Source organism: Aptenodytes patagonicus, chromosome 7, assembly GCF_965638725.1.
Source record: "Aptenodytes patagonicus chromosome 7, bAptPat1.pri.cur, whole genome shotgun sequence".
In the NCBI taxonomy this organism is placed as follows: Eukaryota; Metazoa; Chordata; class Aves; order Sphenisciformes; family Spheniscidae; genus Aptenodytes; species Aptenodytes patagonicus.
In genome coordinates, this window is record NC_134955.1 from 46,969,535 (window position 1) to 46,985,870 (window position 16,336).

The following is a 16,336-nucleotide window of genomic DNA, read 5'->3' on the forward strand; positions in this document are numbered from 1 at the left end:
TTCTGGGTATCCATCCAGAAGCATCAGTTTCAATTCTGGACTCTCCATCTTGGTAAGATCCCATGTGGCAGTAATACTTGCAACTCACTTTTCAGTGTTCTAAAATCCTTAACAGTCTTATACATGTTTAGATTCCATTTGTTTAAACTATAATCAAATCTAGACCACATGCATGTCCACATACATGACTAGAGCACACGGTGTCCACATACATGACAAGTGGAGCATATATGTACAGGACACCACAGTGTTACTAATGGTAGTTATCCTTTCCTTCAAATTGAATCTCGTCTTACAGCTCTCTGTGAGAGGTAGCTAGTATATGGAGACTAACTGTGGCACTAGGTATCTTAATGCTGCTCTGTGATATGGTCGGCTATACCAGTACAACTGTGGGACTGGTGTAGAGGAAATGAGATGTTATCTCTGGTCCAAGGACAGTCCTGATTCTGGAGGGTAACTCTAGTTCTGTTACTGAACTTCAGCTGCCCACTGAGCAATTTCAGCTGTAGTGTCAGCTATGGCTAAAAGCTTGTAGCAAGACTTGTAGTTGAATGCTTTCACATGATAGGTATAAATTTATTGCAGCCAATATCTTTAATAACTTTTAAACTTTTCCCTTCTTCTATGGCTGTAGAGTTGGTATGTCTGTGCAGCAAGTGCTGGCAAGCTCTCTTTGGAGGACAACACTCAAGGATGAGCAGAGGTTGACAGAAAACTTTAGGTGGGCTGTTCTGTATGGCCTCCAGATGGCACTAGTGGTCTTTAGCTTTAGCGAGTTGGATTTTTCCCATGCCCTGGATTTGCAAATTCTGTCGATGAGAGGTAAGGAACCTGGAGCTACTGGGTTCTGGCTTCCTATTTAGCTTTTTTGCCTTCCATTTAACAGTAGGAGTTAAGTGCTGGGAGAGACCCTTTTATTGCCTCACACAGTGTAATGCTTTGGTTTAAAGCTGGGACAAAACTTGAGCTGTGCGGGGAGGGGGGAATGCTTTAACCTTTGGGAGTGGAAGCTGGTTTTTGTTCTTTACTTAAGAAAAAAACCCCGCACTGCTTAAGAGTGGAAGCAATTTGTAGCAGAGAACTAGGAGGTAAGATCAGGGCCTGGAATCAAAGGTGGTATTGAAGCAATCTAACGGGAAACCCACCAGCAGAACAAAGGAATCTGGTTTTGGGACCTCCACTAGTGCTTGTGGAGCACTATGGTGACTTCCATGTTTTTAGTTTGCTTTCTGAAGGTAGGTAGTCTCTGAAGTGTAGTCAGGGTGACCTCTTCTGGGTTGTTCTCTTAATTTTCTTTTTCCCTTTTTCTTAGTCTGTCTGAAATGTAATGTTCCCTTCCAGTGTTATGCTTTGCGTATTCCAAGTAGAAGAGGAACCTGACTGTTTCAGTAAAGTTGGTGACCTCTACCAGAAAAGCAGTGCTAGCAGGAAACCATAAGATGTAATGATCTTTAAAAGGAACAGACTTGGTATAATACACATTTGTGATGTTTGACTAGATACTTCCTTAGGCCTGGTTTCTCTTGGCACAGCTAGTCTTGTCATGACATGATCTAGAGTGGAATTTGAGGCTTCAGTGCTGAGGAGAAGAAAGGGATTATGGATCCAGCATGTGTAACTTTTGTGTTTCACTTACCATGTGGAAGAGTGAAGAAAAAGTTTCCTTTGAAGGAGATGTGAAAGGTATGTACCCAGAGGTGTGTAACAAAGCCTTCAGCTACTGTTGCTTGATTTGTGCTGGAAGTACTGAATAACTGTTTGGTTTACCCTGGCTGAAGTTCTCTTTTTTTCCAATGCAATTTTTCAGGAAGATACTGACCTCAAAGCTTTTATTTGTTTACCCCCTAAAAGAATATTGAGTAGAACTTAGGAAGTGCTGATGTTGAGTAGGTTCCTTCTGTAGCTATTTCCACCCCACTCCCCATGGAATAAGCTGTATTTAGTAGGGACAGGGCTGTAGGGACAGAGCCTTAGGTCAGCAGGGTTCAGGTATCAGACTTCTGGAAAGTTACTAAGAATGTTATTAGTGAATGTGCTCCATGTTTTCATCTTTCGGTACAATACTACTTTTCTGGTCTTGCCTCCCTCAAACTCTATCAAACCTCCTCTTGCATATTTTAGGCCTGGTCCACCTCTAGAAGGAACACTGCTAATAGGTATGTTTGGGGATATTAGGTGATCTGTTTGGAGGGAGTGGGATGGGGTTTTTTTCTCTTTCCTGAGGCTTGAAACAAGACTGAAGTTGTGCTTAAGGCATAAAGCAGCACTGGGTGGCTTAATTGGATTGAAAAATGTGGTGTCGAACACTTTTTTTTTTTAAGTATGTCCTAGAAAAAAAGTAGACAAAGCATGCTGCCATACATCTGTTAAACTGGCAGATATTTAGTAACTTGGTACTGGAAAGGACAATTATCATCTAGATTGGCAATCTGTGATTCACAGCCTGGAGAATTGTACCTGGGACCTTTGCATAGGTGGTATAGGTTTGGAGAATGAGATGATTTTGGCAAGCTTGGTCCAGGTTTGCCTGAGGGTATAACTCAGTCATCTGTTCATTTGTTAAAAATCTAGGTAGTTTTGTTTATCTGAGACTTCCAAAATATGTGATGGAATATATTTACTGACATACCTTTTATATCCTAGTATGAATAAGAGGTGCATTGTTGATAAACTACAGTGTTAATTACAAACTTTGACGTGCTTTTGAAGGTGACTCACCAAGCCCAGTTATGTGGAAGTCCCAAGGCTGCTCTTACAGCCAACTGTTGAATTGGTGGATTATGCTGTTTTTTGGAGGGGCATCCATGCAAGGAGAGAATAACAAGCCTGACTTGTGTCTGAAGTACAGCTGAAGAGGACATGGGGCCAGGAATAGTTTGTGCTGTTTGTGAGCCTTCCCCATTTTGCCAATTAGGGACGCCTTTCTCTCTCCCGTCTGACTTTCCCTCCTTCTGTGTACCTCCTTGTGGGACAGAAGGGAGCCTGGTGGACCTGTCTTGCTTGGTGCCTGCAGATATAATGGGGACTTGACGCATGGTGTGGGGAATTCATAGTGAAATGGCTCCTTGTTTTGGGGAGACTTCTCTATAGCCTACTTTTTTGCCTGAACTACCAGGTTTAGACAGCCTTATTTCTGAGCCTGAATGGCTGGAAGGGTCCTATTCCAGCAGGAACCTCGTAGTCAGATTAACACTGAATTTGAAAAATGGATTTATAAAAAAGAAACAGGCAAAACTGAGCTGAAAACCAAATGTTCTTGCAAAGGGCCCAAGGAGCAGCAGCTGGGGGAGACTTTCCAGAAGGACATGAGAGTTCCCGTAATGGCGGGGTAGACAGCCCGGCTTCACAGTGGCTGCCACCAGCTGCCATCCTGGTGCCTGAGCTCACCCCCCTCAGCCTCACAGCACCCCCTCCTTCAGTAGCCTGGCTTCCTAATTAGCACTGGCTCCGCTGGGATATTTACCTTTTCTGTGCTGAATTCCTGTGGTTTCCAAAGAATTCAGGTGCTAGTTTTGAGCCAAGGAATTCACATTACCTCACAGACTGGGCTTAGGCCAGAGCCGGTAGAGCTGGCCACAGCAGCCCCGTCCCCCTTGCAATAACCCCTGCCTGGCAGGCCTCCGCTTCTTAGTGAGCGTAACTCATGGACACCTGGGATCAGACTACAACCACTTCAGTAGACATCGCCTCGCACAGAAGCTGTGGAGCGGTGTTTTTCACTGTTGTCCCCACTGGACTTTGGACCAGTGGATAGTGCATCAAGCCCGGAGACTTTGTGCTGCTTCCTTGCTTTTTAATTAAGATAAGCAGGGTTTGAATCACTGAGGGGAAAGATCTGTCTATCTATATATGTCTTTTAATAGAAATTTACTGCCTATACAGACACCCGTTACCTCATTTTAGACTATGTGTTTTTACCTTGAATTTTCTTCTGTAAAATGGGGTAGTTGGGCCTCAGGCTGCTTACTGTTTGAGAGTTGCAAGGAAGCCTACTATATATATTTTTATATATACGTTATATAAATATTTTTTATATTTTTTTATTATATATATTTAAGTCATGGCCTAGTGATGCCCTTTGTTAAATCTGGCTCCCATGGCAGGTAGCTAAACACTTGTCTGTGGTATAGGATGTGGCCCTTAGTTAGGGTCCTTGGACAAGGGTTTCATTTTGAACAACCTGCTCTTGTTGAGCTTCATCAAAACTGCTCTTTTGGTTGAAAGAGTTGTTTAAAAAAAGGAGTGGAAAAATGGCTCCTTGAGCAATCTTTGTATATCTTGCAGTGATGTAATTATAATATTGACGTAGCATATCACCATTCTCCAGTAAAAAGTGTGTCTTGCTAGCTTCAGCAACTTGTCTTCTCGATGGCATATTTTAGGAAATTCTGAAGGAAAGGTAGCTAAATACTAACTAGCAAATTCATTTTTTATCTCTTATATATATAAAATATATATATTTTATCTCTTTATCTCCTCATCTTTCATGTTCCTCAAATTACTTTTTTTTTTTTCCCTCTCCCCCTTCCCCCCCCCAGTCCTTTGAGTCTGTCTTTGAGTAGCAAAGGGTGGTCTACCCAGGCATAGTGGGTCTCTGGGTATAACTACATGATCCTACTGTTGTGCTTAACAGACAGGGTCGGTGTACTATCGGAGAGGCTGGGCAACTCCTGGTGACAGTCTGTACAATGAGAAACTAGAGAATTTGAGAAACAGAATAGAAGAGGTTCACCAAATCACAGAGTGGCTGAGGTTGGAAGGGACCTCTGGAGGTCTTCTGGTCCAACCCTGCTGCTCAAGTAGGGCCACCTAGAGCCAGTTGCCCAGGACCATGTCCAGATGGCTTTTGAATATCTCCAAGGAGGGAGACTTTACAACTTCTCTGGGCAACCTGTGCCAGTGCTCGGTCACCCTCCTGGTGTTTCCTTATGTTCCATAGGTTCAAAATCCTGTTAATGGCAGTGCATAAGTTGAAAACTGGCAAATTTGTTATGAAAAGATAAAGTAAAAAAAAGTTGTGGGTTTTTTTTTTTTCCTGTCCCTGCAGACATCTGGTAAAACTGCTCCTGGATCTTGTTCTTTAACATAGAACTGTTTGAATAATTTTATCCAGCTTCGGTTAGAGAAACTCTGCCATCATAGAGATGTCACTAAAACTCCTTTTTATGTTTAGTAATTCCCTTACAAGCTTTGGCTCCTATTCATACTCAGTTGCTAACTGACATATCAGGTGGATGCTGTGGAGAATATTCGTGTTGCAGATAGGGGGATTGTGATGGTCTCTAGACTTCTGTTTTTTGTCCTATACTGCAAGGGAACTGGGTCCCAGGTGGCATTTTGGAGTCCATACCTTGATAGTATTAAAAATGGAAATATCTGTAGTTCTCCGTTACCAGTTCTAGTCCATTGAACAATTCCCTTAGGGCGTCTTGTTTCTTTTCATCCTGATTTTAATAGCAGTTCATGGGAACCATAAAGAGAGTTGAATGGTGCAAACAGCTTTCTATGTGGCCTTAGTTCCCTAAACAAAGTGGCAGCTAATAGACTAACAGGGAAGCCAAAGTCTAATGCGTGGGGAGGGGAGGAAAGAGGGACTGGGAAAGTGACTCCAAGCATAAAATGTGAGGAGCGTGCTTATAGAAACACTACGCTGGTTATTTCCAGGACATTTAGGCAGGAACTCTGTGTGCAGTCATGGAAAAGACTATCATAATGTGTGCTTTTTCTGTAGCACTTACTTGAGAGAAAAGGGATTAACTATTCTTTCCTTCTTCCCACTCCAGGGTATTTTCTCTTCTCCTCCTCCTTTCCCAGGCCCTGGCTAGATGTCTCAAATAAGCATTCCAGAGCTGCCAAGTTTCATGCAAAACCATGTAACATCTTATGTAAATATTTAATGATCCAGTTTACATATTTCCAAAATGACTTGCATATGACAAACTTTACCTTGTTGTCAATTAATTTCCTGAAGTAATGCTGGGGATAAGGCAAAGAGTGGTGTACAACCCCTTGGGTAGTGTCCTGCCTGAATGTGTGACAGTAAAGGGGTAGGTTGTTTGGGTTAAGGCAGTGTAGGGGTGTGGGTTAGGAGCCAATTAAAGTTTGGCATGGTGTGGCGGATTTGGGGATTTCTAGAGATAAGTGTGTGCTCTGTGACATGTTTTGTAGATTGCTAGGTCAACAGGGAAAAGTGCTGCATGTCACTTGTAGAGTAGGTGGCCTGTTGAAGGTGGAGCTTAAGCTTGCTTATTAGGCTTATAGTGAACTCTTACAAGATGGGGAGGGAGGGCAGTAATCTGTCAGTATCTGAATGCCAAAGGTGATTTTTAACAGGGGAAGTCTGAAGCATGACAGGGAGGCAGAGAGCTGGGATGCCTCTAGGTGATGTACTGGTAGTCTGGAGGTTGAGAGTACTTCTAGAGTCTGAAGAAATGAGTAAGGATTTTTCCCTTGATTTTCTGTTCCTGCTGCTCAGACCACCTGCTGCCACTACTGCCACCCTACTGCTTGCTTTTGATTGCTCTTTCCCCCTCTCTGATCCAAGAGAAAGTGCAGCCAGAGGGAGTGCAAATGTGCTGTTGTTGAAGGTGAGCTCTGTAGCACTGTGTAGTTGCTGGTAAAGGGAACTGGTTGTTGCCTTCATCCGAGCTGGCATGCACCTGTGTGACTTGGCTGTGACCAGCTGAGACATGGGCAGGTGTGTCAGAACAATTGAATGTACGAATGTCACTTCTCTATTCTAAGTTTCAAATTCAGGAATAAAGGGCCTCTGTCCTGCTGAGGAAAGAGAAGCTGCAGTGAAAGGGAGGGAAGCTGCCAGGGCTGTTCACAATATGATTGCTGCTACTTCTGCCTGGGAGGCTGTATTGCTGGCAGCAGTTTGTGTGGAAACTGTATAGTGCACAGTCAACCTCAGTTTAACCTTTGCTATTTCCAGCTGTAGTTTTGGGGTAGAAGCTCTCCCGCAACATTTCTGTTTAGAGGATTTTGGAATCTAATCTCTTGTATATCATGTTAGTAGGTATCCTTAATTTTCTTAACTTATCCCTTTCCTAAGATTTTAAAAGGACAAGATTTATTAGAAGGGGAGGATCTTTGAGAGAATGGGAGTGCAGTAAGGCCAGGGAAACAAGTTAATGAAAGTGAATATCTTTGATATCACTTGTTGTTCAATTTAGACGGTGAATGCAAGCAGTACATAACAAGACAGTGGAAGGTGCTTCCTATGTCCTTGCTGCTGTGAGCTCTATTATCTCTGCATAATACATGTCACAGAGGTGACCCAGGTTAATGCTGTGATAGGGGACCATTCCTCCTGCATCCTCTGCCTGTCATCCTCCCACCCCCCCACAAGTCCATTGGCAGGTGAAAGAGAGTTCAGTCAACGCAGGAGAAATCCAACTTTGAAAACTTGTGGTTAGAACCTGTGGTGTGGAGAAAGCAAACCTGAATTCAGGCCAAAACAGAGTTGATATCCTTCTGATGGTGAATACAGAACAGACATCCATTCCTTTCTTGGTTGCCTCTATAATATTTCACATTGTTAACAAGAAGAACTGCTGGTTTAGATGAGGTGGGGTCAGAAGAATGCACTGAAGTGGCAGGAAAACTTCCTGTCTCACTAACAGTGGAAAATTTCACCTGTTCCTAGATTTTTTTTTTTTTCACTTGACAAGTCCTACAGGAAAATTCTTTGTAAGAATTCAAAGCAATGTGGATCCAGTTGTTGAACCATTCAGACCACACAAACTTAACTACTAGCAATACACAGCAGTGTTCAGTATGTTGGGTCTCTGCATTGCAAAGCCAATGGAGTAGTCCAGAACTTGGACAGGATCAGGTCACAGTGGGGGAAGATAAGAGTTGCTTGAAGCAGAGCAAGAAAGAGGTGGTTTTAATGGGCAGAAGATAGCGTTTTGAAGAGTTTTACTTGATAAAATAGTCTCCTTTGGCTGAAGATGCACCTCCGCATGTGGACAGTCCAGCCTCCAGTTTAGGAGTACTCTTGGATTCCTGGCTGATTGCAGGCTCCGACATAGCAGCATCCACGAGTAATGCTTTGGCTAGGAAACAGTCCTATCCTGGCAGATGATGACCTGGCCTCAGTTATTTGTGCCTTCATCACTCTTTGGCTGGATTGTAGCAATATGAGATACCTGGGCATGAAGCCTTTAGTGCTTAGGAAAATAGCTCGTGCAGAATGTTGCAGCATGTGCTTGTGGTAAATTGTGTTACTGGGAAAACATCAGGCTCGCCCTTTATTTTCTGTGCCACCTTACCATATAGTTTCTAAATTGCTTTTAGGATCTTGGCCCTTATCTTTTAGGTGACAAATATTCTATTCTTAGAAGTGGCTTGAAATTGGAAAAGAGGGGGGCCCTGAAATGAAATAATCCTCTAAAAGATGTAAGATTTCTCAGGAGTTTATTCTAATCTCAGGTTAACACCTAGAAGATTTTACAAGCATTGAAGTTTTCCTACCTTCCACACTTACTGTGAGGCCTGTTCCTATGACCTTAGTGTCTCTAAAAATAACCTGTAAATTTCTGTTGAAGCAAGACATTCTGTAGCATGCATGTCTCTTGCCTTTCCTGGAGAGAACAAGTGTAGTGGATGAGTAGCCTTGTTACTACAGTGGAAGAAAGGTACAGTGAAGTATAGTATGAAAAGCTGTAGAACTATAGAGTACTGAAGGTAATCATAACTGGTATTTCAGTGGTAGTAATGCTCTTCCATCCCAAGCAAGTGTGAAACACAGCCTAAGGGGTGTGGGCTATTGCCAGCGTTATACTTGTGATCTGTCACCATTCTAACATCCAGAGGCTATTGATAGAGGCTCTAGAAATAACTTGGATTTTCCATTTGCAGACTTGCACTTAGCATGAGGCTAGTAAGGCTGTCAAACCAGCTCTTGGAAAATGTATTAAGCTGGCATTTGATTCTGTTGTTTAAAGCTTGGGGTTTTTTGATAGTAGATTTGAGTCATTTAATGTGGGGTTTGTTTTTTTTTTTTTTGATGCATTGCTGAACTGGCCCATGATATCCCTTAAGATGACAGCATCATAGTAGAAGAGAAAGTTTATGTACTGAGAGCTCTAGAACACATTGAATTCCCTTCTGAATAATCAGTTCCCATGGAAATGTAAATTCTGTGGGCATGGAGCTCGGACCACCTAATAATTAAGGACGGTCTCTGTAGAAGGAAGTTAACGCGAGCATTTGCAAGGTAAAGAAATACTGTTGTTAGAAGTATTGTCTATGTCTGCCAGGGGTTCATGTCTTCATATTTCTGGTTATATGCATAATTTAAAAAATAAGAAGCTGATAAGCATGGTGAACCTAATTGCCCTCTGCTTCAAAGTATCAAGGGAGCCATGACTTTGTGAAATAGCTTGCTGCTTGTGCTCAGTATCTTCCAGGATCTGGCTGAAAGCATATTATCAACAAATGCTTTCAGTATGCTGCCAATAAATGATTGTTAAGGTGGAGATGATGAAATTATAATTAAGAACAAAATATTTGATAGGGCTGTTGTCACTATTTTCAAAACAGAAGTGCTAAATCCAGGAAACTTAGTTAAACTGAAAAGAAATTCAAATACTTTAAGCTGTGGAAATATGTGGAAAGGGGATCCAAACTTCCAAACTCTTTTCTGTTGCCAGCTGCTCTGACTTCATATGTAGTTAAAGCTCAGAAAAACGTGGTGCAAAATCTTTTTCACTTTTTTTAACCTTGCTGCTTAGAGTTAGTTACATCATGGAGGGTTTTTTTTTTCCTGCTCCCACCTGTGTATTTAAGGATAGATTTAATCTGATGAGCATCTTCATGGATTTGCTGGTATAGTTCTTGTGGAGAGAGAGCTATTTCTCAAAATGGCTACCAAGTGAGGGCAGTAGTGGCTTCATTTTCACTGAGAAATGAGATTTTTTTTTTTTGGCAGTTCTTTCTAAAGGAAGGATTTTTTTTTTTGTGTAACTTGTTAGATGTTCTTGTATAGTTCAGCTTCTTCTGAACTACAGAAAATAATAGGGGAAGGATGAAGAGAGATGACTATTAATAAAGCAATTTGGGGATGTAGTCTTTTCTGGACGCTAACTTCATTGCACAGCCAGATACTACAAATTCCCTGCCCTTTCTCCTTCTTCCATTTTTCTTGAGCACTGCCTCCCTTGTCCTGCTTTGAGGCTTCACCCAAATATACTCTCCTTTTCTTGCAACTAACCCTGCTCTCCTTGGTACTTTCCCTCTTGCCAGGGCTTCTTAGGATAGCATATGTCTGACTTCCCCTTTACCCTTTCTTACTCCCCTTTATCTCTTTCGAGATATTGGCATCTTAAGCTATTGTGGTATAGGAGGATGGTCAGAGTGAAGAACGTGTTTTTTCTCTTGTTGATTTTTTTGTTTGTTTTGTTTTTTTTGAACTAGAACGTGCTTGCTGTTATGAGCTGTGGTGGTTAGCAGTGGCTCATACTGGTCAATCTGCCAACCAGATGCCCTGGTTTCTGCCCTCGATCTTTTGTTTTATTCATTTTTCTTCAAAGTCTGAGCCCTAAAATGTATATTGAAACAGGAATTGATTACAGGCAGAATAAGAAAATGATTGCAGTTGGACTAGATGATCATTGTAGGTCCCTTCCAAGTGGAACTATTCTATTACATTATATTTAACTTGATGGCGTGTTCTTGTCTGGATGTAGGATTTTGCAAATGTCACCACAAATAGTATTATCCTCTGCTTGATGTTTGAATTTTTTTTTTTAAAGTTGTTTTGTGGTCTGCTCCTAAAATGGAGGCATTGCCCTCTTTCTGTCCTGACTCTGAGTCCTAACACTCTCCTTTGTTATGTCTGAAAGAGGGTGTACCTGCATCTCATTGAAAGTTAATTGGTATCTTTCTAAATTTGCTCAAGTGGCTGTTCAGTCAGATCTGTGAAGTGATCTGACTTGCCTGTGGCTATGTAACTTGTGGAGCAGATCAAGTAGGGTGGCTGGAGAGTGCAATTGAGCAGGTGATGAGCTTTCAGCTGCAGTGCATCCTTAGATTGACAAAGGCTGATCATGCAACTACACCTTTAGAAAGCAACTTTTGCACAGGATGTAATTTTAAACACTTTAAATTGGCACGGCTATCAAGAGAAACAGTCCTGCACTTTTCCTGGCTGCTGTTCCCATTCTCGTGTTGACCCTTTCCTTTCCTGGCACAGGTATATGGTCAGTTCCCTTCTGGCTGCGCAGTGCAAATGAATGGAGTGGTATCATGGGCAACTGTACTAGCAGTTGGTTGCAGGAAGCTCCTTCCCCTCCCCCAGAAGCTTATATTGTTTCAGCATTCATTCAACCTCTTCTTAAAGAGGTGTGCTATTGATAAGATTACTGTTTAAATTGCTTCAGTGCAATTTTGTGCTATATTCCTGTGCTCATTCAGGGGCTTGTGGTGTCCATTGTATTGTGTCACCACAAGCATTTCTGTACCCATGCAGTGAACTGATCTGATTTGATAAATAGCTTAGCAAAAAAGGCTGTTTTTAGATGGCTTGCTGTGCAGGACAGACATTCTTGTACCGGTATTGTGCAGGTGAAATGAAGGTGGATAGCTGAGGAAAGAGAGTATGGATAGCTTAAGTCTGTGTGGCCACTGGAGGGGGGGGGACACGCTTATCAAGTTACAGCTTTGTAGCTGGATCAGGGAGCTGATCTCCCTTTGTCCTTTCGCACCCTTCTCCCTCTCACATCCTGTTCCCTCTGCCTCCCCCTCAACACAAAACCAGAAATCCCTCAAATACCTTACAAACCGAAATCCTGGTCTATTTTTCAGTTGGATCAATTCTTTGATTCATTTCAACACAAATGCCTGTGATGGTAGTGTATGGCTAAGGGAGTGGTGATGCGGTACTCAGTTACAGTACAAGTAATGCCTTTTAATCAGGAGGTTATCACTGTTTCCATAATAAACAGGCTGATTTAACTGTGGTATTGTTGGCTGTGACAGGGTTCATGCGGAGACTAGATAAGCTTGTAGCAGTGTCCTGCTCCTGATGGCGATCTTCCCTACAGTCCCTTTCCTGACATCTTTGAGATATGGAAGGGCTGTGTAGTCACCCTGGAGCAGATGCTGCCTTGTTGGACAAATTGGTCTGGCCTGCAGGTTGTACCTAGTTTCCTGGATGACTCTTGAGAAAGAGGATTGGTAGTTGTAGGCTGTCTAGTTGTTGGTGGTAGAAATATGTTCCCACCCTCAGCCTTTCCTAAGGAGTCCTTGGAGTACACAAGAACTGAGCTGTGCTTGTATGAGACTTCAGGAAGTATTGACTGTGGTATGCATATGTAGTATGATTGCTCTGAAAGTGTGCATTTCCCAGGACCAGTGGATCTTATGTATTCGTGATGGGTCCTGTTGTGAAATTGAAGGGACTGTGACGTTGACTGTTTAAAGCGAAGTGGCCTGTTTGGCCAGAACGCCCGAAGACCACAAATCTAAGCAGTCGAGAAAAAATGTGCCTAGCGTGATGTGTACACTGTTAGGTGTGAAAACTCCCAGGAGAACAAATGGAGCTCCCTGCTCTAAAACACTGAAAAAGAGACTAAATGCACCTGGATGTGGCCCTTGAGAATAAACTATTTTTTGTGAGGAGAGGTTGCGTATGATGAAGTCTCATTACATGCATTCTCTCCCTAGCTGTTGTGGTTGAGCGGTCTGTGTAGTAGGTCATATTTAGCAAGCATGTCAGTTCAAGAAATACTGTGAATCTTTATCCCTCTTTACAGGTTTGCAACAGTGAGGTATGACCAGGCATCCAAGAACATTAAAAACCAGTTCATGCATCTGACCAACTACAGTGTCAACAAGAAGAGTGGAGATTATGTCAGGTACTCGGCTGGAAAATGGAACTTGATCGTTAGAGGTTGAGCCAATTTACCTAAGTTGGTCTAAGGCTGGTGCAAGTCCATAGAGGTAGGCCAGTGGTGTCAACTTGCTTCTTTCATTTATTTTTAGCTGTGATGATCCTGAAGTAGAGGATTATGGAAACAAGTGGAGCATGAGTGCAATGCTGAGGTACTTAAAACAAGAGGGGAGAGACACTGCAGGTCAGTATAGATCTTGTTCTTTTATTCCTTTGTTGGATATTAATCATCTCACTAGTGCGATTCCTAAGAAGTCAGGGAAGAGCCCCAGTGAGTCCCATTTAGCACCAGAGCAGGGTGGAGGGAAGCATTATTCCTTACAGCTTACTCACTAGAGCTGTGCATTTATTCTCTATCCCCAGAGATGAGTCCTATCCCCAGAGATGAGGCCTACCCCTTCCCTTTTGCAAATAATATTCTGGGGCTTTCTCAGGGTGTGTTTCTTAATATTTTACCTACGTTTCCCATTTCTTAAGGTCATTCCATTCCTTCTAAAAGCTTCCCTCCCTCTACTGCTCCCATGGCCTGTTCAGTCTGATGAGTGACCAACCTCTGGAGAACTGTGCCAGTTTGAATGACTCTTGGATGTGGTGTCATCTTTCCATGGCTCAGGTTTTTGCTGGGTGTTTTCATTTCAGTCTGTGTTTCATATAAAATAGCTCCCTCTTCCACACCTTTGCCAGGTCTGCTGGGAGTAAATGCATCTGCAGAGCAGAATCCAGGTATATCCTTTAAGGGATAAATTACCAGTGATACTGAGGCATCAGTAACACTACTGATAGCAGCTATGCCCATATTGCAAATGTTGCCAGGGAACACTTAGATGTTGGAGGAAGGGGTTTGAATCTGGCTTTCAGATAGAAGTAGACTTTTTCCCCATCATACGTGTGCATGGCTGTCCAATCACTTGCACCATATGTTTTCAGTAAGCTGTGTATGCATAGTTATTTATATTGATATGTTTCCAGACCCCACCCCAACCTAAAGTATAAAACCTGTACTCTTAATTGCGTAAACTGCTGAGCAATGCAAGCAGGTTTCTCTAACTATCCATTACAAGGCTTCTTGCACCTTTCGCTGATGCATCTGGTTCTGGTCCAGGCAGAATGCTGGCTGGAAAGTGCTGGCCTTGTCTGGGCTGGCAAGATTTTTGTGCTCTGGGATGTTTATGTGCACTTAGACATTCCCATGCTGTGTTGCTTCCACTTAATTGTCTTCTGGCACAGAAGTTCACATCTGAATTTGCTTGCATGCTCCTCTGTAATTATTCAGGTCCCTGCATGTCATCATCTGAACATGAGAAATAGTAATTGTAGGCCTAAATCGAACTCTCTAGTCAAGTGGTTTGTACTAGATGTTCTTTGGGACAGGGATTACCAAATGTCTGTGTGGGTTTGCTGGAGTTCTTGTGTGTTTGCTTGCCCTCCCTTTGACGGGTGGGGAAGGCTGTCCTGTCATCCCTACTAACTTTTCAGACTAGGACTCCAGTGTTTGTTCATTCCCTCCTCCTCTCACTTCTCTATTGCTTGTCCTTGAAAACAGAAACTTAAGTGTGGTGTTCTTTCTATTGCATGACTCATCCCAAGCCCAGTGTAGAATCCAGGTCTATATCTAACGTGCATCTTTTCTTGCCTTTTGCTCCCTCTGTCAGCTCAGATTCCTGTTCCTGAACATTGTTTACAGGCTCATACAGGAGCTGGAGAGAGCTTCCTTACTGAAACTGCAGATTATCTATAGGTCAGCAGGACTGGGAGCTGTCACCAGTCATATCATTTTGAAATTATTTGTGAGTCATGGTATGGGAACAGCTGCTTTAGAGGAAGGTGCAACATCACAGAACAGTTATTTCATAAAAGTCCACAAGAAAAAATTTTGTATCTCAGTGGCTATGGTTTATTCTCTGTAGTTTAAGGGCTTATCTCGCTAACCCACTCTCGTTTTATCCTTCCTAATGCTCTGAGTGGGTGGTGATCAGACTCCAGCTGACTTGCGTTGATGTGCTTGCCACATGTTTCTGCTTACTTGCACTGTACATATACTCACTTTTGTCATTCTCATTTGTGAGTATTTTTGCACTAGGATACTTACACATGTATTTATATACTTATGCTTGCATGGGTTTCCAGACATCATTGCTTTGTCATCCATAGACTCTCATGTGCTTTGATTCACACAGGTATCTGTCCATATGCATATTCTCATGCTTTTCTAGATATTGTGTGCTGCTTCACAATCTACTTTTTTTTTTTTTTTTCTCCTCCCCTCCTTGCAGCACTGATGGCCAGCGTGGAGGACCTGATTATCAAGACTGTAGTTTCCGCTGAGCTGGCCATTGCCACAGCTTGTAAAACTTTCCTTTCACATCGTGGCAGCTGCTTTGGTAAGGCACTGGGGGTGTCCTTGTTGGTTGGCTCTTGAGTACGGTTTGAAACTTCCAGCTTTCTGACGCTACAGAGAAACGTGCATTCCCTATTACAAGGAAGCCTGATACTGTTTTTTTTCCTCAGTATAGGCCTCTGTGAGGGCAGGGGACGTTGAATCACAGCTGCCCCTGTGCCAGTGTCGTTCATCAGAATCTCATGCTAGAAAATGGGATGATTAAAAGGGACTTGAAAGGGAACTGGGGAAGTGCTGGAAAGTTGAAGTTACTGACCCACTAGTGCCCTTGCAAAGGATGGCTGTGAATGATTAAACATCCCTTTAGAGCATTTAATATTTTCTATTGAGCCATCTAGCCCAATGTAGTTCTGAATTACTGTCCTACATGCATCTGAGTACTAGGGAGGAATGTGTAATGCAGTGCCTGGAATGACCGTGGTGGTAATGCTTTTGGGCTTGTGCTTCTGTGAGAGTACCGCATGGTGGCGTCAAAGCCTATTTCTGGCAGAAGCTGGATGCAGAACTATGTGCTGGCAAAGGGATTTGAGAACTCGCTGGCAGCAGATGCTGGGATGAGGTCCAGAAAGCAGCGGCTGGTACCATAGTGTGCCTTCTCCCGCTTTCCAGTGGCTGCTTCCCAACCTTCCCTAAAGAGGCCTCCTCCTACTCTTAGCCACCCTTTGCTCATGTGGATACACGCACAAAGATGGAGTCTCGGGGCAGGGGAAATGAATCTAGAATTAGTCTCCATCAGTGCTTTAACCAAAGACCAAGCTTGGCTTAAGCTATTCTGTGTTTAGGTCTTGGGACTTATATTTAAACTAGCTGTGACAGGTAAATCCATTTGTGTGGTCCTTGGGTATTGACAGTTCTGCAGCTTTCAACACTAAAGTAAATGCTGTAATCTTTGGATATTTGGGGGTGATGAGACAGTCAAGAATCAAGGAGGAGCCATGGCTGATAGGTTGTTTAGTTACCTGCCAAACTAGCTACCTCTCTGGCCTTAGCTCTTCCTGACTGACTCTGACGCCTTTGTTCAAAGTTGGAGAACC

The 16,336-nt window shown here is 42.8% G+C and overlaps 1 protein-coding gene across 6 annotated transcripts in view; it reads left to right on the top strand.

Moving 5' to 3' along the window:
* Positions 1-16,336, top strand: part of TTLL5 (tubulin tyrosine ligase like 5) — a 142,892-nt gene that overhangs the window by 13,148 nt on the left and 113,408 nt on the right. For all 6 annotated transcript variants that reach the window (XM_076345132.1, XM_076345134.1, XM_076345137.1 and 3 more), the window contains 3 exons: positions 12,768-12,869; positions 12,997-13,088; positions 15,178-15,285. In XM_076345132.1, coding sequence (XP_076201247.1) covers positions 12,768-12,869; positions 12,997-13,088; positions 15,178-15,285 — 302 coding nt within the window. The remainder of the gene's footprint in view (positions 1-12,767; positions 12,870-12,996; positions 13,089-15,177; positions 15,286-16,336) is intronic.